General features: G+C 39.4%; 4 protein-coding genes across 4 annotated transcripts in view; 2 read left to right on the forward strand and 2 right to left on the reverse strand.

Moving 5' to 3' along the window:
- Window positions 1-5,450, forward strand: part of LOC134003160 (microfibril-associated glycoprotein 4-like) — a gene marked incomplete at its 5' end in the record, with an annotated part of 20,464 nt that extends 15,014 nt beyond the window's left edge. Inside the window, one exon of the mRNA XM_062442286.1 lies at window positions 5,369-5,450. The remainder of the gene's footprint in view (window positions 1-5,368) is intronic.
- The window catches only part of LOC134003423 (microfibril-associated glycoprotein 4-like), a 274,046-nt gene that overhangs the window by 13,078 nt on the left and 238,338 nt on the right, over window positions 1-22,630 (reverse strand). The gene's annotated exons all lie outside the window — the stretch shown is intronic.
- Window positions 2,901-5,333, forward strand: LOC134003419 (microfibril-associated glycoprotein 4-like). Its single transcript, XM_062442622.1, has 6 exons — window positions 2,901-3,021; window positions 3,299-3,454; window positions 4,016-4,054; window positions 4,142-4,238; window positions 4,328-4,495; window positions 4,993-5,333. The coding sequence occupies exons 1-6, from the start codon at window positions 3,013-3,015 to the stop codon at window positions 5,244-5,246; spliced, it is 723 nt and encodes a 240-aa protein (XP_062298606.1). The 5' UTR covers window positions 2,901-3,012; the 3' UTR covers window positions 5,247-5,333.
- On the reverse strand, window positions 7,171-8,544 carry LOC134003161 (hydroxycarboxylic acid receptor 2-like). Its single transcript, XM_062442288.1, has 2 exons — window positions 8,152-8,544; window positions 7,171-7,863 (listed from the first exon to the last, which is right to left on the reverse strand). Exons 1-2 carry the CDS (start codon window positions 8,542-8,544, stop codon window positions 7,171-7,173), a joined length of 1,086 nt encoding a protein of 361 aa, XP_062298272.1.

Below are 22,630 nucleotides of genomic sequence, written 5' to 3' on the forward strand. Positions count from 1 at the left end.
AGTTTTTGGTGACTTTTGGGGACAGTACTGGTTTTCATCACTCTTGGGGTCTTATTTAATGTATTTAGGTACTTAGTTATTTATTTTCCTATATTGTGTGTGCTGTACAGCTGTCTGGGGTGGGAGCATTGTATGTTGTTCTGTTTGTTTAAAATAAAAATAAACGTATTTAAAAAATATAATAAAAAAACTTAATAATAGCAGGGTACCACCCTGACCATATCAGTAAGTAGTCAAGGTTGAAGGATTTTGGAGTTCTTTGCAGAACAGAGGTTGGCATTACTAAAGCATGTCATTGGATGCCAAAGAACAATTTAACTCAACGGGACATTTGGGATATCATCAGTTTCCCATGTAAGTAACAAAAAAAATATAAATACAACTGACAGAAAAAATAACAGTCCTACTTTAATAAGTTCTCATTATTCATCATAAACAGCAGCCGATCAGAGAGCGGTAATTTGGTGCTGTGTCAAATATGAAACATCCTATTAAAATGTTCTAATGGAAAACAAGAGCAGCCTACAAAAGAAAGTTTGAGGCAACTGGAAAAAAACAGAAGGATATGTATCCATAGCTGAGGGATTCAATACAATACTGGCTGCAGTGTTTCTTGTTCTGCACCATTTTGCTGACATGATAAGATTGTTGTTGTTTTATGATGGTATCCAGTTGATAAAATAATTAGAGCTGCAGCAGTCAAATACAATAACAAGGTCAAAGGTCCATAGAAGTTTGGGTTGGAGGGTTTGATATTATTTGACTAAAATCAATGCATTTTCACACAGCTGTGGACTATTATCATTAGAATACTTATTAAAAACACACTGTCTGCAACCTACCAGATGTAGGGATGGGATCGATCTTCAGCCTACAACAGCACTTTTTATTTCCTTGTTGGAATAAAAGCTCCAACACATCATACTTTATGATCCAACTGATAAACATTTATACTGCCCATTAATATTTGACTTTTGTTCCAGGTTAAAGATGATTGCATGCAATTGAGATTGTTTGTGACTCAGCAGACCTTATAAACCTCCGGCTGTGAGTAACTTGTTCATTCTTCTCCTGGTTGGTTTCCTGGTTGAAGCTGCTGATTCATTTCACCCTCACTCATCGGCTTGATTCTGATTATTTTCAGCATCTAAAGGTAACGTAACCAACAGTTTTCATCATGTTTTTGTCTATGGGTGTTTAAATGATCTGATAACAGTAGAGATGATATTTATAATGATGTGTTATGTTGCTTTGTTGGCTGGATTGGTGAATGAACGAAAACAGGGGAAGAAGGAAATTGAATGAATTACTATTGTGTAAACTCCAACATGACATTTTTCATCCAGAAACATTACTCATATTAGAGTAGGTATAATAATGAGTGCATAAAGAAACACCAACAAGTCCACTTCAGTTAAACATTCATAACTAATACTGGTACTCTAGGTTATGTCTAGTGAATGATTCAAATGCATGATGCAGAGTTATTGAGTGTGTCACTGTAGAGACCTGATGAACAGATGAGATGAGTGTTGTGATTCAAATAAAAGTTAGAGCACCAGTTTAAGCAGGTTGATGAAGGTTTTGCAGTTAACTTGCTTGTTTACTGGAGCTGCTTCTCACAGAGGATGGAGTTTGATGTCCAGAGATGAGAAGCTGGAGTCTGGATCTTGTCATTTGTAGTGAGTTGACCAGTTTCGATTTGAAAAGTTTATTTTGAGGTATTCTGTTGTTCTAAATCACATCTTCAGACTACCAAAATGCAAGCTTTCAACTGGCATGATGGAAAGAAATACCAAAAACCAGGAACCACAGACTCTTACATAAGAGACTGCGTGTGTGTCTGTTTTCTGGTAAATTGCTGTGCGTATCTGTATGTCCTTGGGCATGACATATTTTGCAGCATATCTTTTTCCTTATTGTGGTTTGCCCTTTGAACAGTTGTTTGGTATATCATAAATGTCCTTAAAGTCAGAGTTCACAGTGAGATTAGAGTATGTGACAGCTCATCTCTGTTGGTGACTGACTCTCAGAGGTGAGTTATGATAGCCAATGGTGAAGGTGATTTATCCAAGTGATACTATATGTGACCAGATTTCTGTTAATCTATCTTATTGTCTTTCTGTGCTGGTGGGTCACATTCGCAGTTTAAAAGCTCATATTTGTATATTTGTTTGTAATCACCTGATCTGAAGGCAGTTGGCTTCATAGGTCATCAATCAAAATGTTAATCACTGATTAGGTGCAGCTGTAGAATAACTCATGTAATGGGTCATCATAAATGTCTCATTGTGAATTGGAGGAAAGTCCAACTCTTCTTCTGGTGTTTCTTCGTGAACCAAGATGAGGAAGGAAGTTGACTTATGGCTGACTAAGCCTGTTTGAGATAGGTGGCCACAACCTACAGTAGCTAAGGTTGAACATTAGGCCTGTAGGGGGTGCTAATGAGTCCACACAGCTTTCAAGGTAGTGAGCCCTGCTGTTTGCAACACCTCTACATTAGTGACGTAACCACTTCTATGGATGTTGAGGATGGAGGCAGCGTGTTCAACAAGGTGCCGGTGGCAGAAGTACAGGACCCACAACTCAGCATCATACAGCAGGATGTTCAGCATGATGGTGTGGTACACACTGACTTTTGGTGGCTAATCTGTTGGTGTCAGAGGAGATGTTGCTGCTCAGGTAGCTGAACTGGTGGAGTACTTTCAGCTAGGTTTGATCTAAAGACCTTATGACCTGAGCCAAAAACATAACACCCCAAGTAAACATTCAATCCCAGTAATGGAGCAGAGACCCCACAATGTAGGTGGATGTCAGGTTCAGGGCCCAACAAAGTCATGTTAACACAAAGACATCATGTTTCCACTTGTTCAGAAAATAGTTGCATCAGTGTGAAGCAGCAGCTGTTCAGTCATTTATTAATATTTCTGATATAAATAAAGTTTAGACACATCAGAGCATCCAGACTGACTGACATCAAGATTTTCATCAAATCCCCTCAGCAGAACTCTGATGATGAAGGTGAGTTTGTGAATTTATACACCTGACTGAATTAATATTGATCAGTAGTTTCAGTCAGATTCTCTGAAATAGTCTGTGGTGATAAAAGAGTTTCTAACAATTTCCTTGTATTTATTTTCATTATATATTTCACTTTTAAAGTTTCATTCTTTAATTCTGTTTACAAAGCTACAAAATCCCAAATTACAGTCAGTTTTTCGAACAAAATTGTACGTGAATCTTCTCAGTGAGTTTAGTTTTAATTTATTTTGTGTGTGCTGCTGTGTTTCTGTTGCAGCTGGTTTCAGTCTTCCTCCTCCTCCTGGCTCCAGTGTTGACCTGCTGCTTACCTCTCGTCCTCCCGCTGGACTGCAGTGACATCCATAACAATGACAACAGCCAACTCAGTGGAGTGTACACCATCTATCCCATCGGAGCCACGTCTGCTGTCCAGGTACACTTTGTTCGGGAATTTTCCACAAATTACGTATCGTACATTGGCATACACTGGGTCAAACAGGCACTGAGGTCATTGTAAGGCTGTACCAAATCTTAACAATGAGACATTTAGACAGTAGGTGTTCATGTCTGCTACTTTTGGGGAAAGCAGGAGACACCTTGATAGTGTTGCTATGGTCAGAGATGTGTTTGCCTGTTTCTCTGAATGGAGTAGAGGTAACTGTTGTCAGAGGTTGGATATTGTTGACCCTGAGGAATGGAGGACAATGGTGCTGAGCTGTGTTCCCAGACATTATTGTCATTTGTAGACCAATAGACTAAATTATACACTCACTGGCCTTTTATTAGGTCCACCTGTGAAATCTAATTGAAAACAATGACTGACTCAGTATTTCTAGAGAGAAGTTGAGACTTCTTGAATAGGGGTCAGTTGGAGCAGCTAGCAGCTGTCAGTGACACTTTAAGGTGCTTCAGACTCAAGACGTGGCAGCTGCTGATTGATTGAATATAGTTTTAGTAAAGGATCATATTTACTAATGAGTGTGTTTGTGTGTAGGTGTACTGTGACATGGACTCAGATGGAGGAGGATGGACGGTGAGTTTTTGAACAGAAGTCATCAAGTCACAGCTGAGTGGTTTTCAGTATGAACACTTCCTGTTTGACGTTCATAATAACCCCCAGGTGTTCCAGAGGAGGATGGACGGCTCGGTGAACTTCTACAGGCCCTGGGATCACTACAAGAAGGGCTTTGGTAGCGCTGCTGGAGAGTACTGGCTGGGTGAGAACAGTCATGTGACTTCATGAAACTCTCTGTTCATTAAATAAACAAACAAACTCTGACGTGACTTCATGTTTGTGTGTTTTCAGGCCTGGAGAGTCTCTTCCATCTGACTCTGAGGAAAAAGTTTGAGCTGTTGGTCGACATGGAGGACTTCAGTGGGAACAAAGTGTTTGCTCGTTACTCCTCGTTCTCCATCGACCCAGAGTCCCACGGATACAAACTGCATGTGTCTGGATTCACTGATGGAGGAGCAGGTCAGTTACTGTTAGCAGTTAGTACTTGTGTTTGTCTGATGTTTGGTTTCCACATGGAGACACTGAGGATTTCTGTCCTTATATTGGATTATTTGTGTGATTCCTTCAGCTAAATACAGATTCAAAAAGATTTTCAACTCAGTAACAACAAATCTGTGTTCTGCTCATGTTTTATTAATGACATGAAGCTTTGGTTTTTATAAACACATTTAAAGGAAACATGTAAATGAGCCCCAGCAGGTTTCAAGTGTGTTTTTATCCCTTTTTCAACCTTTTACAGTTCTTGTCTACATGACATACTGCATGTCGTTATGTTACAGTAGCAGCAGCAGATACAGTACTAGTAGTACTGGAAGTATTTGTACAAGTGGTGGCCATAGCAGTAGTACTGTATTAGTAGTGACAGTTGTAGTGTTAATAGTTATATAACATTATATAATATGGTGTCATTAGCAGCAGTGTTGTGATCATACACTTGTTTTGTTGTGTTTCTGTAGGAGACTCCATGAGTCGTCACAACGGAGACAAGTTCTCCACATTCGACAAAGACCAGGACTCCTGGAGCGGTAACTGTGCCAAATCATACCTGGGGGCGTTCTGGTACAACGACTGTTTCAATGCAAATCCCAACGCTGTTTATCGCTGGGGGGTTGATGGCACTATCTTTGCTGTAGGAGTGGAGTGGACCGTCTGGAAGGGTCATGACTACTCCCTGAAGAGTATCAGCATGAAAATGCGTCCTGTGCAGTAATTCTCCAGAACGAACAAACAGAATATCTGTTGATCTCTTTCTTTCTTTCTCTCTGATCTAATCTGTAACCTCACATATAAATCCAATAAAGATAAAATAAAGATTTCCAGCATGAACAAAAGTCAAATGTGGAGTGTGTTTGTGAGCAGCTGCTGGGTGTAAAGTATTGTGTCAAACAGCTGTTGGTGTAGAGAAATGATTGGACAGGTGGGGAACTTAGTGGAGGAACAAATACAGAGCAGCTTACATCAGAAACATCACATGAGATCACTGAAGTGATTACAAGTGATGACAGATGGAGTTGACTTGTAAACACATGGTTTCATTTCAATTATTGTTCAAATGATTCAATATTTCAGCAAAAATCAAAGATTAGAGAAAAACTCGAAAAACTGAAAACAGAACATGTCACAGAACTGAAGCAGGATTGCTTACATTTAATTGACTCTTTCAGCCTTATTCAATCAGTTATTGGCCCTTTTTATGTACATAGTTATACTCTTGACCTTATCTTAACATCTGGCATTTTGCCAATATTACAGTAAAAACTGTAAACAGGTGAGTTTTATTGTGATCTGGCTGCTGCTGTGATGGTTCAGTGAGCTCAACTGTGACTTAGATCTTTTCCCCTTGCCATCTGAATACAAAATCAGTATCAACTTGGCCTGCTCCGCTCTTTTATACATTTCACAGAGCATGATTGGATGTTAACTGATTAATTGTACCATGCAGTGCACCTGTATTTCTCACATACATGTATCCAGGTTTTTCCTTGTGTGAATGTGTCCCCCATCTCTATGTTGTGTTGAAAAAAGTTCAGTAGTTCCCTGAGAAGTTTCCCAAAATTGAAATACTATTGAGTTTAGCAAGGCCCAGTAGTGTATAAGCACATATGAGCATCACCTGACATTACAGAGGGAAAATGAATTTATTTTTTTTATTCTGTAAAAAAAAATTTAGTAAAAACTATTCTGGTCATTTCAAGAGCACACAGTGATGTCTTAAAATGTCTGTATATCTGATCAACAGTCCAAAAAACAAAGAAATTCTGTTTAATTCAATGTATGAGAAGGAAAAACTTATTCACATTTGACAAGCCTCAACCACCAAATTTGTGTCACCTTTGATTAAAAAAAATCTATTTACTAATCATTGCAGCTCTCCCAAAAAACCAAGTCTGGGATGAAAAAAAAAAAATCACAGTTGATGTAGTTCCACAATCTGTCCACTAGATGGTGCACATCATCCATCACCATCTACTGTGAACTACTGAGCACATGAACATTCAACTGATATGAATCATATATGTAAATTAGATTTTAGATACATAAATGTATCTAAAATGATGCACAAGAAATTTACACTACAATATGTAATTAATAAAATGGAGCAGAAATCAAATAAAGATTGTTTTAATATAGTTTTCTACAAATAAAGAATCTCTACACACCTGAGCAGTGGCAGGTGAGTAGAAGGTTCCTGATGAAGGTCTGAGGGACTGAAACTACTGAGCGAGAGTGTGCAGGAGCCTTTCATTCCACATTGTATAGTTTCAAATAAGTGCTTGAAAAAAATATGATTCAAAATACATGACACTGCTATATAGTGTGTATTTTTCTAAATCTCCAAACAAAGTTTGTGTTCTCAAAGTTTTATAGGTTCAATAAATACATAAAATTAAAACACAAATGTTTTCTTCAGCATCAGAACTTGGAAGTTTATTTACATGCATAACTGAGTTTGAAATTATAATTGTACATTTAATGTGTTTAAAAAGTTAAAAGACGTAAAACAAAGTTTCAACAGCATAAAAAACGAATGAAATGCACAAAACTCCCAGACAATTCAGTGCAAAATACTACAAAATTCAAAGACATTAAAACATGATTGCATGATCCAGTCATTATTAATGAAGAGAAGCTTATTACATGGCTTTACTCTGTCTGTCAGACCTCAGGGATTTCAGTTCCTGCTGGTTGGTTGACTGACTTCCAGATGAAGATGCAGACTTCTCAGCATCTCCTGCATCCTGACCGCAGCGCAGGAAGTGGGGAAGCGAGCTGCAGAGTGCTTTCCTGAACATGGAGCTGGAGAAGACATACACGATGGGGTCCAGAGCCGAGTTCAGGAAGTTCAGCCCAAAAGACACGATGGTGAGCTGAGTGAAAGTGTAGAAGGCAGAACAGTTCAATGGGCTCTGCGAGCGGATGACCCACACCCCAATGGTCGTCACCGTGGTGGGTAAGAAGCACACCATGAACACAGTAACAATGGCGGCGCACACCCGCATCGCCTTGCGCACCTTGTCAGGTTTGCCCATCTTCCGCTCTCTCAAGAAGCTGGAAATCCGGATAGAGCAGAATAGCAGCATGGCTATTGGGATGACGAACTCCAGCACCGTCAGGATGCGGTGCATGGCGATCAGAATGATGATAGCGTGAGACGCCTCTTTGTAAGAAGTGAAGAAGAAGCACTGGGTGCCATTCCCACTGCCCTTAATGTGGTTGTAAGCCAGCATGGGAACCCGAGGACTGATGACCAACAGCCAGACAAACACTGACACATATGCTGCCTGTCTCTTGGTCATACTGTTGAACCGATGGTGAGGGTGGACCACCTGGAATAAGAGGACAGAGATCATCACATCTGACTTGGAGCAAAACAGTTGATGTTATACTGTCATTTCTTGGAGGCCAAATGTGATTTTATAAAGTCACATTCTGTCTAAATGAGCAAATACAGATTTCTCGGGCCTAAGACTTTACTTACTTTAAAATATGCCTCAAAACTACCAGAAAGCCAATCAACTGACATTGTTAAAGGTTCTGGTATAATACTGTAATATAATATAATCTACTGCAGTGCATTTTCAGGTTGACCACAGTGTGTATAGTCCTTTCCTCACCTTAAAGTAGCGATAAACTGCCACCACAGTCATGAGTGCGATGCTGGCCGAGCGGTTGGAAAACATGAGGAAGAGATTGATCCTACACAAGCCATCGCCAAACACCCAGTGGCCCCTGAGCAAGGCATCAATCCTGAGAGGCAGACTCACTAGAGCCATGAAATCCGCAATTACCAGGTTGAAGAGGAACAAGTTATTGGGGTTCCAAGCCTTCAATTTAAAACAAAAAATCCACAGAGCAACTATGTTTCCCAGCAGTCCCAGTATGACGTCGATGGTGAGGACTGGGGGCAAAATCACTCCCTCCAATTGAATACCGACTGGTGGGCAGCCACCACGGATCGGCGTTGTTAAGTTTGTGGTCATAGTAAAGTTTGTGTTATAATCTGACATGATTTTGATTAATTCAATCTCAAAAATTGTGTTATTGAGTTCCGTCTATCCAAAATAGACAAATCAATTTGGTGGGAAATTTTGGAAGGACAATTTAAAAATGTGATTATTTTTAGATTTTTCTATTAAAAACTGTTGTGGGTTTTGGGTTTGGTGGTTGAATAAGTATGAGGAACACAGCTGCCCACACCAAGAAACGTTTTGAGATTCAGGAAATTTGGCTCTTCCCCTTTTCACCCTTGTTCCTTATTTCTGTAGAAAGAGAGAAAAGACAGAGAGAATGTTTGCATTTGTTCATGAACCAGTTCCCCTTTTCCACAAAACACATGAAAAGCTATTGGACAGGAAAATGTGTCAGCAGTGTTACGCAACATCATAATGCATAAATAATTTTAATAAATAATTATACTTTAGCAAAACATTGAATGGCAAACTGTATCAGTAAAATCATAATAAAAGTTGCTCATTACAATGACATATGGTATATTATTAATTTAAAGTTCTAACTGTAAACATAAGAAAAACATATTCTATCAAGAATAACATTTAAAAAGTCATACAGCAGTCAGTCTGTCTACATGTTAACAATATTAATCAATAAAACTGTGCAAGAAAATATCATTTTAACACTCAAAAACAAAACTAATGCTGGGAAAATAAGTTTTTAAAATGTATGCATGAAACTAAAAAAAACATTTTTCAATTATAACAAGATGATTCTTGATAGATAAAGTGTAAATATTCTCAAAACTCTATTGATCAATCTCATTGCACCTGGTCAAAGGGGATTACTGATGTGTATAAATAGAAAATAAAAAGAGGAATGTGTCTGAAAACTAAATTATTCCAACTTTATGAGCGACCGTGTATTATACATGAATAACAGGTTATGTATACATTTAGCCCAATATAAATAAAACTAATATGCAAGTTTACACATTAAATATAGTAAATATCCAGAACTCACCAGTCAGCAAGGATTTCATTCATAACACACTGGAGGAGAGAGTAAAGTGATATACAGTATGACCTTTGTCTTTGTATTAATGTCTCTCACAGGAGGATGTTCCTGTTTTGTTGACACGCCTGCACGTCAAGCAGTTACCACATCGGTAGCAGGACACTCATTGAGAAACAATTTTACGTGTAAGAGCAGAAATACTGGGTGAAATCCAGATTGCAAGACATATGACCAAAGGTGAAGTGCTATTTTTAGAAGTGCTGAGCCCAACTCAGCTGACTAAAGTAATATGCATTTATACTGTAGTGGATCTTTCTGTCTGCCCAAAAATGAGGCTGATGCTTTCAAGTTGTGAAATTGATGAGCTTTCATTTGCAAAGAAAAACTCACATGCAAAATACAGATTTTTTTTTTAAAAGTCAGAGTCAAATTAGAGGTGCTTCCTGTTTTTAACCTACTTCACTTACTTTAACCTAAATTACCCGATGTTTGCACGTCATCTCACTATCGCATCTCACGCCACAGACTGGCCTCAGTTTCCTGTGTCCTATTTAACATTTTACCCAAAATGCCCTTGTGTGTGTGTGTGTGTGTGTGTGTGTGTGTGTGTGTGTGTGTGTGTGTGTGTGTGTGTGTGTGCGTGTGTCTGTGTGTGTGTGTGTGTGTGTGTGTGTGTGTGTGTGTGTGTGCGTGTGTCTGTGTGTGTGTGTGTGTGTGTGTGTGTTTGTGTGTGTGTACCAAAAATGAACTGTATCTGACACATAATTTAGTCAGTTTTGTTGGATTTGATCAAAAATCAACTTGGTGAACTCAACAATTCCTTAACAATATCAAAAAGGCTTTGAGTATTATTAATAAACGTTTAATTATTTATAGTATAAAAAAGCATCACTTTTATTTTAGCTCCTTTAATATTCTGTTTTATCCACTTCAACTTGTTATTACTGCAACTTTTTTTTTCTTTTATAAAAAAAATAAAGAAACATGATGTATATTTAAATGTCTTTTATTATACAGGCGAAGGTAAAGGGAAATTGATTAATGACAACAAAGTTAGCTGCATCATAACAACATAACATTAGCTGCTAACATTAACTATCATACAGGCTAACATTCAGCTATGAAATATATTTAAAACGTCAGCCATCATGAATGATAACATTCAGCTAAAAATGTAAAATATCTTGGTAACATTACCTTCTAACTTCTAACACTCACTGATGACATTGTTGTGCAACCAAAACGACAAAGAAGTAACATCAGGTTAGCAGCATGAACAAACTGCCATTGACCTCCATTGTATTAGAAGAGCAGTTATTTCTACACTGACTCATTGGATGCTGTTTAGCAGGTTCAAAACCAACGATCCCTACAGTACCCAACACTGTACTCTCTACCAAAAAGTTGGCTGGCCTTCTCTGGCAGTGAGGAGAGATCAGTATGGGTTTTTATCATAGACTGTATATAAGAAATGGACGTAACATCCGTGACGTCACCCATTGGTTTGTGGACTGCTGCTCGGAGGCCAATAGTATCGGATCTGAGCAGCGCCATCTTGAAAATTTCAGGTGCATGCTGGGAAAAATAAAAACAGGGATTCTACTTATATGGGCATCAGGAGGAGCATGAGGCGCCATCCTGAACCTGTGAACCAATCAACCTGTCAATCACCACGTAGCCACGCCCTAATGCATACCCTGCTTTATCGTCACATATAAAATCAGGGAGGCCAAAATGTCCCAAATGAACATCATACTGCATTGAAGAAGGCTTTAAACTAGCGATTGAGACCATAAACACATTTTGAAAACGTTTACTGAGGTTAGAAATCAAGTGAGAAGTTGGTGAATTCTCCATTGACTTGTATAGAGACGGAAGTCCTTTTGACACCAAAACGGTCGCCCCCTGGTGGCCTTTTGATAGAATGCAGTTTTAAGTTACTTCCTCATTGGCCTCATTTCAGAGGACCAGAACTCCCCGCCTGGTTTTTATTCATATATAAAGCTTTGTTACAGTTACTGACTGACTGTTACTGGTTCATTAGTCAGAACCAAAATAGGAAAAATGTGTTTCTCTTACAATGCACCTTACACATGGAATAATCTGCAAAAGACCTTAAAATGTAATTATTTTTTTAACATCAATACAGCTGTTCAAAAGCCTTATCAGGCCTTGTTTTATTTGATTGTAACAGTTTTTAACTTCACTGTATCTTAATTGTTTAACTTAATTTATTCTTTGTTTTATTTTTTACTAATATTTTTCTTTTCTTTCCCTAATATTGTTTTATGTGCTGTTAATGTTTCTCGATGCCATTGTAAACAAGGATTCCTCCTCAATGGTCTTTTGAGATGAAATAGAGGATAACAATAATTAGGGTTTAAGCAGACATGTCAGAGACGGATCTTAAAAACTCAGCAGATAATTAAATAGACATTAAGAGTGATATCAGTTCATTTTAGTTTTCCTCAGGTTCAAATGAAACCATGTTTTCATCAGCTTGTGTGTTTATCGTTCCTGACCTGTTATTTCTGGTCAATTACAGGTTAAACTATTGACACAAGGATTTTGAAATGGGTTTCCTCTCTGGGGACAAACGTACAAGTGATTGAGGAAGTTTTGAAATTGCAGGATTAACACTATTGCTGTTGTGTGTGATGACTCAGCATATCGTATTTTTCCAAAAGCTGACTTTTGGGTTTTTCAGGGTTTTTTTTTCTAGTTATGTATGTATTACTAAATTACAGCGTTATGATTCAGTTTTTTCTTAAGCTACATATTTCCTTAATCATGTTTATTTTCTAATTCCATCACTCTTTAATGTCTGTGTAGAAGCACTGTAGAGTACATCTAAATTTCCACACTTTCATATCAATTTCTATCTCAGTTTTTTTACTTTCAAAGAACCTCTGATTTCTTCCATATTTAATTTCTATTGATGTCCTTTGCATGTCAAATTACTATATATTACACTGTACATGTTGTACTTTTGTTACTTATGTGCACTGTAAGGACTTAGTTGGCTTACTGAACTAGTGTAATTGTGTCCTCTGTGGTTGGGTACATGGTAGTGTGACTCCACTGTTCATACCATCACTACTTGTGGAAAAGCACCACTGTGGATACAACTTCAACAACTAGCCTACTCCCATCATTGTGTCCTGGATGGTTGCTAGGGTGTCGCTAGGTTAGCTGCTACTGTTTTTCTGCATAGCTGTTAGTGTTATCTGGTTGGTTGCTAAGGTGTTGCTAGGGTAGCTGCTACGGTTTTTCTGCATAGTTGTTACTGTCATCTGGGTGGTTGCTAAGGTGTTGCTAGGGTAGCTGCTACGGTTTTTCTGCATAGCTGTTAGTGTCATCTGGGTGGTTGCTGGGATGTTTCTGGTTTTATAGATGCTGTGTTGTTGTTGTTATGTGAAAGATGGTGAAATACACATGTTCACTTTAAAACCTACAATGAATAATAGATACTCTACTACTATTACTACTGATAGAGAAGCACCACTGCAGATGAAACTACTTTAACCTTCCTGTCGTCCTCCCGGGTCGAATTGACCCCATCTGTTTTGACTGTTCCTTCTTTCCTCCCTTCCTTCCTTCCGTCTTTCCTTCCTCTCTCTTTCCTCCCTTCCTTCTTTCCTTCCTCCATCCCCCTTTTTTCCTTCCTTCTGTCCTTCGTTCCTTACCTCCTTCCTTCCTTTCCTTCCTTCCTCCCTCCCTCCTTCTCTCTTTCTTTCCTCCCCCCACCCTTCCTCCCTTCATTCTTTCCTCTGTCCTTCTTTCCTCCCTTCCTCTTTCCCTTTCTCCCTCCATCCTTCCTTCTTTCCTCCCTCCCTCCTCCCTTCCTTCCTTCTTTTCTCCGTCCTTCCTTCATCCCTCCTTTCCTTCCCTCCTTCCATCTTCCCTACTTTCCTTCCTTCTTCCTCCCTTCCTTCCTTCCTCCCTCCCTCCCTCCTTTCCTTCCTTCTTCCTCCCTCCCTTCCTTCCTCCCTCCTTTCCATCCTTCCTTCCTTGACTCGAGGACAACAGGAGGGTTAATTAACAGAGCTCTCACTTGCTCCTTTTCCTCTTTCCTTCCTTCCTTTCTTCCCATTTGTCAATGTCACATGTTTCAGTGATGATTACACTCTATTGTGCACTCAGACAAATAAAGTTAGAATTTCAGTCTACAGTAGGGTATTATAAAAAGCATCAGTATAATATTTCTAGATAATTTGTCTTTCCCAAATGCATTTCTGAAACCCCAAAGAGGCAAAATATTAAGACATTTAAGCTCCTTCCTGTGTCTAATCTTCCAGCTGAAGAAAAGACACATCTTTAGAAAATGCAGCATTTCTAGTTTCAAGTTGCTGTGTGTGTGCATGTGTATGTGTGCATGTGTGTGTGTGCATGTGTGTGTGTGTGTGTGTGTGTATGACGGACGGGTATCAGCTTGGATTAGTGAGTAAAGGTAAGCGTGTGTCTCTCCCTGTCTAGGCGGATTTCTATCCCTTCTCTCTCCAGTCACACACACCGACCTCATTTGAACCGCCGCCTCATCTCATCCTCCTCCGGATCACACGCAGCTTTTTCTCTCATGGCGGCGTGTGTTTGTGTGTGAGGGTGTGTGTGTGTGTGTGTGTGTGTGTATGTGTGTGTGTACTGGGGGGGTTTTTTTGTGTTGTTTTTGTTTGCCTGGGACTGTCGTGCAATGCCATTCCTCCCTCAGGACGCAGAGCGATTCGATGGGCTGTCGCTACTCTACTGGTAAGCTCCTCCACTCCTTCCTTCCTTCCTTTTATCAATTCCTTCCTTCCTTCCATCCTTATCACCTTTGTCAAATTGGAGAACTTGCCTCTTTAATGTGGGTTTTTTACAGCTTTTGTTTTTCTGCCTCTGCTCTCGATCTTTGGCTGCAGCAGTGTCTCATATGGGTCACTGACTTCAGATGTGACTTAGGTTCACGGCTTGTCTTACCGGCAGATGCTTCACAGTTAAACTCCACATGCTTGCACGCAGCTCTGGGTCATGCATGTAAGAGCTGTCTTAAAGGAAGATACCAACTTTTTTTTTTTTTACTGACCTACAATACATTTACTCTGGCTCAAATTCAGCACAGTGTTTACATTTTGGAGATTTTGTACTTTTTCTTGCACAAGGAACATTTTGTACTTCTGTTTGACAGCTGGACTTACTTGGTATTTTTATTTTACATATTCATATGTTACATTCAGTGTAGGATAAATAAGGCTGTTGTAATTATTGTATTTCCAAAATTAAAAATATTTTAAAGATTTGCTTTGGTTTCAAGACAAAGCAGATTTATTTGTAAAGCACATTTCAACAATAAGGTTATTTAAAAGTGCTTCACAAAAAACATAAAAATGCATCAGGACAGAATATAAAAGAATAAATGTAAACACAAACTAAAATTGTTAAATTTAAAATTAAATTAAGCTAAAATAGAATAAAGAAAAGATAATAAAAAGTTACAGTTCAGTGTGATATTAACCTTAAAATTTGGATTTTATAAAAATGAAGACATCTAAAGAGTTTTACTCAACAAAACAGAAAATACATTTGCAGCAGTTTTTCATCATTTATAGATTTATTTTGTTGCCTTTTGTATAATAAATGATTTATTGATTAATTGAAAAACTATAACCAATAGATGAATTGATTGTGAAAATACTGTTGGCAGGACAATCCCCCAAAATGTACATTTATTTAGCTCTGACTATGTTTTGTCTTCAGTCATTATATCCGTCACATTTTAATACTTGTATTGTGTGATGACTGAATAAAAAACACTACTCCAACATATAAAACATCGTACAGCTAACTGATGATTGATCTTTCCTCATCCGATTGCTTAATTATTCAGATTGAACTGAAGCTGCAGCGGCTTCCTGTGACAGTTAATCACTCATCACTGTTAACCCTCCTGTTGTCCTCGAGTCAAGGAAGGAAGGGAGGAAGGGAGGAAGGAAAGGAGGGAGGGAGGGAGGGAGGGAGGTAGAAGGAAAGGAGGGAGGAAGGAAGGGAAGAAAGAAGGAATGAAGGAAGGTAGGAGGGAGGGAGTAAGAAAGGAAAAGAGGAAGGAAGGAAAGAAGGACAGAGGAAAGAAGGAAGGGGGAAGGTAGGGGGGAGGAAAGAAAGAGAGATGGAGGGAGGGAGGAAAGAAGGAAGGAAAGAGGGAAAGAAAGAAGGAGGGAAGGAAAGAAGGAGGAAGGGAGGACAGATGGAAGGAAGAAAAGGGGATGGAGGAAGGACAGATGGAAGGAAGGAAGGGAGGAAAGAAGGAACAGTCAAAACAGACGGGGTCAATTTGACCCGGGAGGACGACAGGAGGGTTAAAACATCTGCAGGACTTTACCATGGTGGTGGTGTGTGTGTGTGTGTGTGTGGGGGGGGAAGATGTGTTGTATTTTGACTTCTCACTGAACCAATACATACTCTAAAACCACTGAAATATTGCTTTACCTGACTTGTAATCAGAGTTAATGCTAATAAATTACTTTTCTAACTAATCCAGGTCACTCTTCATCAGAGGTGTCAAACATATGGCCCGCAGGCCAGAACTGGCCCGCCAAGGGGTCCAAGTCGGCCCACTGTGATAACTTAAAATATGAAAATTGCAGAAACGTAATTCCAATTTTTCAATAAAACACACTGCTGTTCTCGCTTATTGTGACTCGCCATTCACAGTCAAGGCTTCTGATCTTCTCGTGGATGTTCAACTTGATACTTGACTTGCGGTATGATTCAGATCTGAAAGACAGATTTTTCCTTGGGGGGCTTGGACACATTATATCAGGATTTCTTACCAGGGTCCCCCCTAGATGTTTTATAGTAAAGTTATAATATGTATTATATATATTTTAGATATATAATGTATTATTTATGCAATAGTTTTACTGGCCTAAATGTGGCCCCTGAACTAAAATGAGTTTGACACCCCTGCTCTACATGGACAGCAACTAACAGAAAACAATCTAATACCACATTTAAAATTGCATCTGAGCAAAAAAATGATATATACATAAATAACTTGAGCTGAAGTTGTTCTCTTATTTTGCACAGACAGTGTTTACATGTGGAAAGCCATGTTGCATTTATGTTTGCATCCAGTGGAGCATCACAATAACATTAGGTATAATGTGTTAATTCAACAATAGGAGATATGTTATGTTGTTACAGTTTTGGTGTAAAAAGCCTGCAAATATCGGGATCGGGTGATATCGGTATCGGAAATTAAGAGTTGGGGAATATCGGAATATCGGCAGAAAAGTCAATATTGAGCATCCCTAATTATATGCAATATGTGAATTAGTAAAAAGTTCAAACATTTACTTTCACCCACCATGTTTCCACATATATAACGTGTCAAGAACCAAATTTTTCGCCAACTTTCTGAGTTGTTGTTATGACTTTTCTCAGTCAGGAACTAATTTTTTCCGATAAATAAAATAAAACCCAGTATGCAAAGACATATAATTACTATATAATTAGTCAGTGTTGGTTCACACCGGTGTGGAAGCCCTGCAGTGGTGTTCCTGCTGGCAGCCGGCCCCTGTTTGATGTTAATCACTTGTGGCAGGTAACACAGATTAACTGGTATTAAGTGATCAGTTTAATTGCCCCCTTGTGTCCCAGCCATTGAGTTTGCGGCTCATTGTCATCTGTTCCTACTGCTGCTGTCGGGTCATTAATGTGGAAAGGTGCTTTACTCATGCTGCAACAAGAAGAAAAGCCATTATAAGAACTGATACCAAGTGAATCAGATTAGAGGTCTTCGTGGGTCCAATTCTTTATTATTGTATCACTAGCCAGTAAGTACCTTCATGTTGTTTTTCCATTGTCTTTGTGGTGGTTGTGCTGAAGCATTCTGGCACACTGAGTGTTTTCTATCACAAAGCATGCCAAATAAAAGCCGTTTACCTGTTGGAGGTGTGCTGTTTGCAGAAAATGCAGTAAATACTTGTTGTCTGCAGCTCTGCCTGCAGTAGAACTGGTTCAAACAGCTCCAAATACCTCCATATATCTTTGTTGTGTTGACCATCACCCCTAATGAAGCTCTGCTAGCTTAGTTAAACACATTTAATGTACTATACATTATATATGTGTATATATACATACTATATACATAAATATGTTGAAGAAATATGTGACAAGGAGGGGAGACAAGTCAGGATTGAAAGTGCTAAATTAAAATGGTTTATTATAACTTAAACAATCACATTTACAAAAAGCATGAGGTGTGGAGAGTAGTGGCATCAGTGGTGAATGTAGTGTATGGATGAGTGAGATGTGTGTGCTGCTGTTGAGTGTAAAAGGAAAATGCCAAAAAGAACCGAGAGGGGGAGAGGGGGAGAGGGGGAGAGAGAGGGGGAGAGAGAGGGGGAGAGAGAGAGAGAGAGAGAGGGGGGGGGGGGGCAACAATGAGGGGCTTATATCACCTTGGGTAGAGGCCGAGCCAGGTGTGAGCACCTTGCCCTAACGACCCTCCCTAACTGCCAACTCCTGCAGGAAGTAATCAGCTGCATGATGTTAGCAGAAAGGGAGGGGTCGTAACACAGCAAAACAAGCAATGTTGGGTTTTCATCAGCAGTAACTTAACACCTCTCCGATACGGACGAGGATGATCAGGAAGAAGTGAAATAAAGCAGAGAAACTCAACTTCAGACCATGAAAATTCAGTTAGAAGCTCCAAAGTACAGTTGAACACACACAGAGAGACTTTAAAACATGTATTTTCTCTCTGGTATCCAACACAGACAGAAGTTGAGTCTGAAACTCTTGGCTAGTATGAAGGATAGAAATGAGGTCGATGCTGAGCAGGACCACCCTGCTGTGAAGATGAAGTGGAAACATGTTTGATCAGAGGATAAATTGGCTTAAACTGGCGGGGTTAAAGCGGACCAACCCGGGCAAATAGAAAACAACCCTGTTACATTCACATTAGTCTCTGTTATGTTTAACTCTGGTTTTAATCACCATGGAAAAGTGACAGCAGTAGTTAAGTGAAGAATTTTAAAAAGTTGAAACCTGCCTACTTCTTCTGTTTCGTTGTGGCTGCCATAGCAACCCTGTTTCCTAAAAATGCCTGCCTGGATTTTGTTCATAGGCAACTTTTTTTTCAAATAAATGAAGCGTAACTTATTTATTAGTGCAGGGTCGATGTAGGAAGATATGAAATGCATGCTTCATGTCACTACAAACTTTTATTTTAATTAAAACTTTTACTTTAAATCAATCCAGTTTGTTGCAATCTGCAGCCTCACCACTAGATTTCACTAAATCCTACACACTGATCCTTTAATGAAATATGACACGATCTGAATCCTCATTATTGTATCTGACTCACTGCCGATGCTGCAGCTTCTGATTCAGAGCTACAGTATGAAGTAAATCAGATTCAAATGTTAAATGAGGTGAATCAAAGTTTAACTTGGGGAGTGACATGAGATGATAGAAAAGAATTGCATCATAGCTTCAAGGCCCCATGAAATGGAAGTGAGAGATCGTGATTGGAGATATAAAGGAAACTACAATAGAGAAATAATGCAAAATAAGGGGCCATCCACATGGAGACGATTTTGGAGTGAAACCGCAAATGTCTTGTGCGTTTAGGCCGACCGTAAAGATAGATCTGGAGTTTTCGCTCCTTGAAAACGCACTTTTTTGAAACCTGGTTCCAAGGTGGAAAAGTCCGAAACGTTTCAGGTTTTGGATTCGTGAGAACACCAGAAACGCAAACGATGATGTCATCACCCCTCGACCCGCCCCTCTAGCCTTTGACCTCTTAAGACCGCGACGTCTCAGAACAACAACACACAATGGCGGAATACAGCCTAACCCCGACGATGCTGGCGGTGCTGCAGCAGATAATGACCCTTATTAACATGCTAGGGGGAGATATATTCCAGCAAATGAGGTTATTTCTCCTTCTTCGACTGTCTGTTTGTATACAGCGGGCAGGCTTTATGTGCATGCTCCGCCTCTTCTTCTTCGTTTTTCGGTGGATTTCTGTAGCTGAAACAGCACCACACACAGGCCTGGAATATGTACTACAGCGTTTTCGAGAGTTAATGCGTTTTGGGAATGAGTCCATCGTTACGGAGAAATGTCTGGTCCCCCGAGAGAAATGGGGGGGGGGGGGGGGGAGATCAGTTTTTGAAATCTGGCTTCGTTTAAACGGCCTCTAATACATCCTCCTTCATTGACAAGTGTCAATATCAATACTCTGCACCGGTTGCAGTTTATACCTACTGTTGGGAAGTAACGCTGCATTATAGTTTATAAAAACTGGTGTTAACAGTCTTTTTATTGGAGACTCTTCTGTGCTTCCTTGGCTTAGTGTGTGACTGTTGTCTTCAGATGTCAGATTACTGTCAGTTCAACTAAATGTAAAGACACAGTTACTATTGAGGCCATCCTAACAGAACAGGGTTTTCCATGTGTTTCTATGTTTTTACTTCCACAATGTAAATGTTGTCTGATTAGACTCCCACTGCTGGATCAATACCTAAGAATAATATGAATGATGAATGGCTAATTTATTTAAACAGTTAACAATATAACTGTACTTAAACTTTAAATACAAAAATGAGACTTTACAATGGCCTCTTAATGTCAAATGTATATTTAAGAAATATCTGGATTTCCTGTTGTGGCAGCAGTTTGACTCCTTGAGGGGAATCATGACAGTTCAGTCTTTAAATGGTGGCAAACTGCACAGATTCAACATCAAATCCAAACAACAGTGACAGGCAAGTATTTTAAAACTGTTGCATAACAATTTAAGAGCTTCTCACATCCTCATTGAGTACTTGACATATATCCAGATTTCCTTGGATCAGAAATATGATTTTTTTCTTCCTGAACACCGGCAAATAGACATGAACACATCAGATATAGCTCCAGGAACTGGCATGAACAGTATGCATCATTTGGCAGGTGTGCAAATTTCCCCGCTCTGTCTCACCGTCTAGGTTTGCTAATCAAACTGAACCAACGACTATAACGTCACTTGCAATCGATCATTTTTGCATCCAGAACTAGAAAATATGACTATTTGTATGGACTTGCTCACAGCCAATCAACAACAAGCGTTCTTGGATTTAAACGCTCTAAAGTGTGTCTACACTACACGCCTGCTACACCGGATACAAGACAGAGACCTAAATGTGTTAACGGGAATCTAATGAAGTATTCAACTGGTATCAGTGTCATTTTAAGGGTACCTGGATTGGTACTGGTATCGTCACTTTTTAAACCATACCCAGCCCTAATGACACCTTACCTCATATGGGGGTCAGCTCTATGTTCCCACAGCCCAATGTTCCCACATTTCTAAGAGATCAGGACAGCATTGTGCTCGCCCCAGTGCTTAAATTATTGCTCATGAGGGACTTTCACTCGTAGCCTTACAGAGGAACCAGGACACCCCACATGTCTGTGGGAACATAGGGTCTAAATTGTAATAATCTCTTAGAAATGTGGGAACATAGACACGCTCCCCCTCATATGTCCATGCTGAAATGTTTCTGTTTGAAAATAGGAGCTGCATGAATAAGGAAGTTGAGTTATTGCTCCACGTTTATGTGCAACAGGCCGTCCACCAAATCCTGTTTCAGCACTGAAGGTTTCTCTAATGCTTGTCTTCCCGACTCTTGACGGTCCGTGTTCCTGTGGTTAAAGTGCTTACATGTTGTTCTGTGACACAACTGCAGACTTTTCCATCTTCTTGTTTGTTCCTTTTTTTGACTCATAGAAATACGGAACATTAGCTTTCATGAGGCACATCTGTCGGGCTGCCAGATAAACAGTCTTATTGTGTTTGTGTGCTTGCAGCACGGCTTTATGGGCCATTGTTTCCACGGCTACGTTTTTGTTCGGATGTGAACCCATCGTGAGAATAAGTCAAACAAATCCTCTTTTTCAGTCTCTTGCACTTTGCCCTGAAGTTCCCCTTCCTCAGTAATCCTCCGCTCGCCATCAGATAAGTAATTAGGGAAAGATGACATCAGCACTGCATCATCTACTGAATCAATACAGGCCAAAATAATAAAAAAAATTTAAAAAAGCTTTTGATAGTCTTACAGGAATCACACCACAGACCGTAAATCCTGTGGTACAAACCCCGGAGCTTCTGAAAAGTCAGGTCTGAGTTTTAGCACTTGTTTCTCTTCTGCTTCACTCGTCATCTTTAATTCCATATTCATGACTTTGGTCACCGCAGTCAATGTGCACATACTTTGTCTCTTTGGGATTTGGCGGTGGTGGTGGTGGGGGTGGGGGAGGGGCGACAGAGACAGACAGTGACCTTCCTTGAGTGTCTCAGACTGAAACAGACGTGTGTGGACAGAGATGAAGATGTCACATGTTCATAGACGCTTTCATAATATGACGGCGCTCAGAGGATCTGTCAGGAAGAATGGGATAAACTAATTTAAATTCAGGGGTGCAAAGCCTGGAGAGACTTAACCAAGCTGTAACTGCTGCCGAAGCGACTTCAACGAAATCCTGAATTAAAGGTCTGAATACTTTTGTAAGTGAGAGATTTCTGTGTTGATTGCAACTAAAATGGGTGCAGACAACATTAATCTGAATGTTAGTAATTCTCATAGTAGTTATATACTGTAATTACTTTATATGTTATTCTGCTACATGCCTTTGTCTAAAGAAGTCTTCAATATCCTCATAAAGCCTCATTATTAGTTCAGTCAGTTAAACCTTATTTACATGCAGAAAATGACAAAGCTGACACCACATGACATATACTGTACATTAGATAAAAATGTTGAAAACTCAGCCACAGTTTAAACAATCACACATCTTATTAAATAAAGATTATTCACGAGCAAGTAAAGCTTTAAATATCCTCAGAGGAATTAGTGTCTACATTCAAAGTTCATTTCTCAGCTGGTGGGAAAAGTTGCTGCTTTGGGGCTTTTAAAGTGAAATCTGTGACAGGATGTAGAGAAATATATAATGTGCATGTCTTACAGTGTCAGACTTAGTTCATGTTGTTGTGTAAACAGGTTAATGCTGTGATGTTCGTATTTTAGAGGAGAGATGGTGATCAAAAGGGACGTTAGCAAAAATGTGTCCAGACTGTTTGATATTTATACAGATCAGAGC

The sequence above is a fragment of the Scomber scombrus genome, chromosome 21 (genome assembly GCF_963691925.1).
Source record: "Scomber scombrus chromosome 21, fScoSco1.1, whole genome shotgun sequence".
In the NCBI taxonomy this organism is placed as follows: domain Eukaryota; kingdom Metazoa; phylum Chordata; class Actinopteri; order Scombriformes; family Scombridae; genus Scomber; species Scomber scombrus.

Bases quoted from the DNA above. Each gene is read 5' to 3' on its own strand.
- LOC134003419 (XM_062442622.1), top strand. The intron at 3,455-4,015 runs GTACACTTTGTT...GTTTGTGTGTAG, and splicing joins GAGCCACGTCTGCTGTCCAG to GTGTACTGTGACATGGACTC. The intron at 4,239-4,327 runs GTGAGAACAGTC...GTGTGTTTTCAG, and splicing joins TGCTGGAGAGTACTGGCTGG to GCCTGGAGAGTCTCTTCCAT.
- LOC134003161 (XM_062442288.1), bottom strand. From the start codon at position 8,544: ATGTCAGATTATAACACAAACTTTACTATGACCACAAACTTAACAACG. The intron at 7,864-8,151 runs GTGAGGAAAGGA...CTCTTATTCCAG, and splicing joins CAGTTTATCGCTACTTTAAG to GTGGTCCACCCTCACCATCG.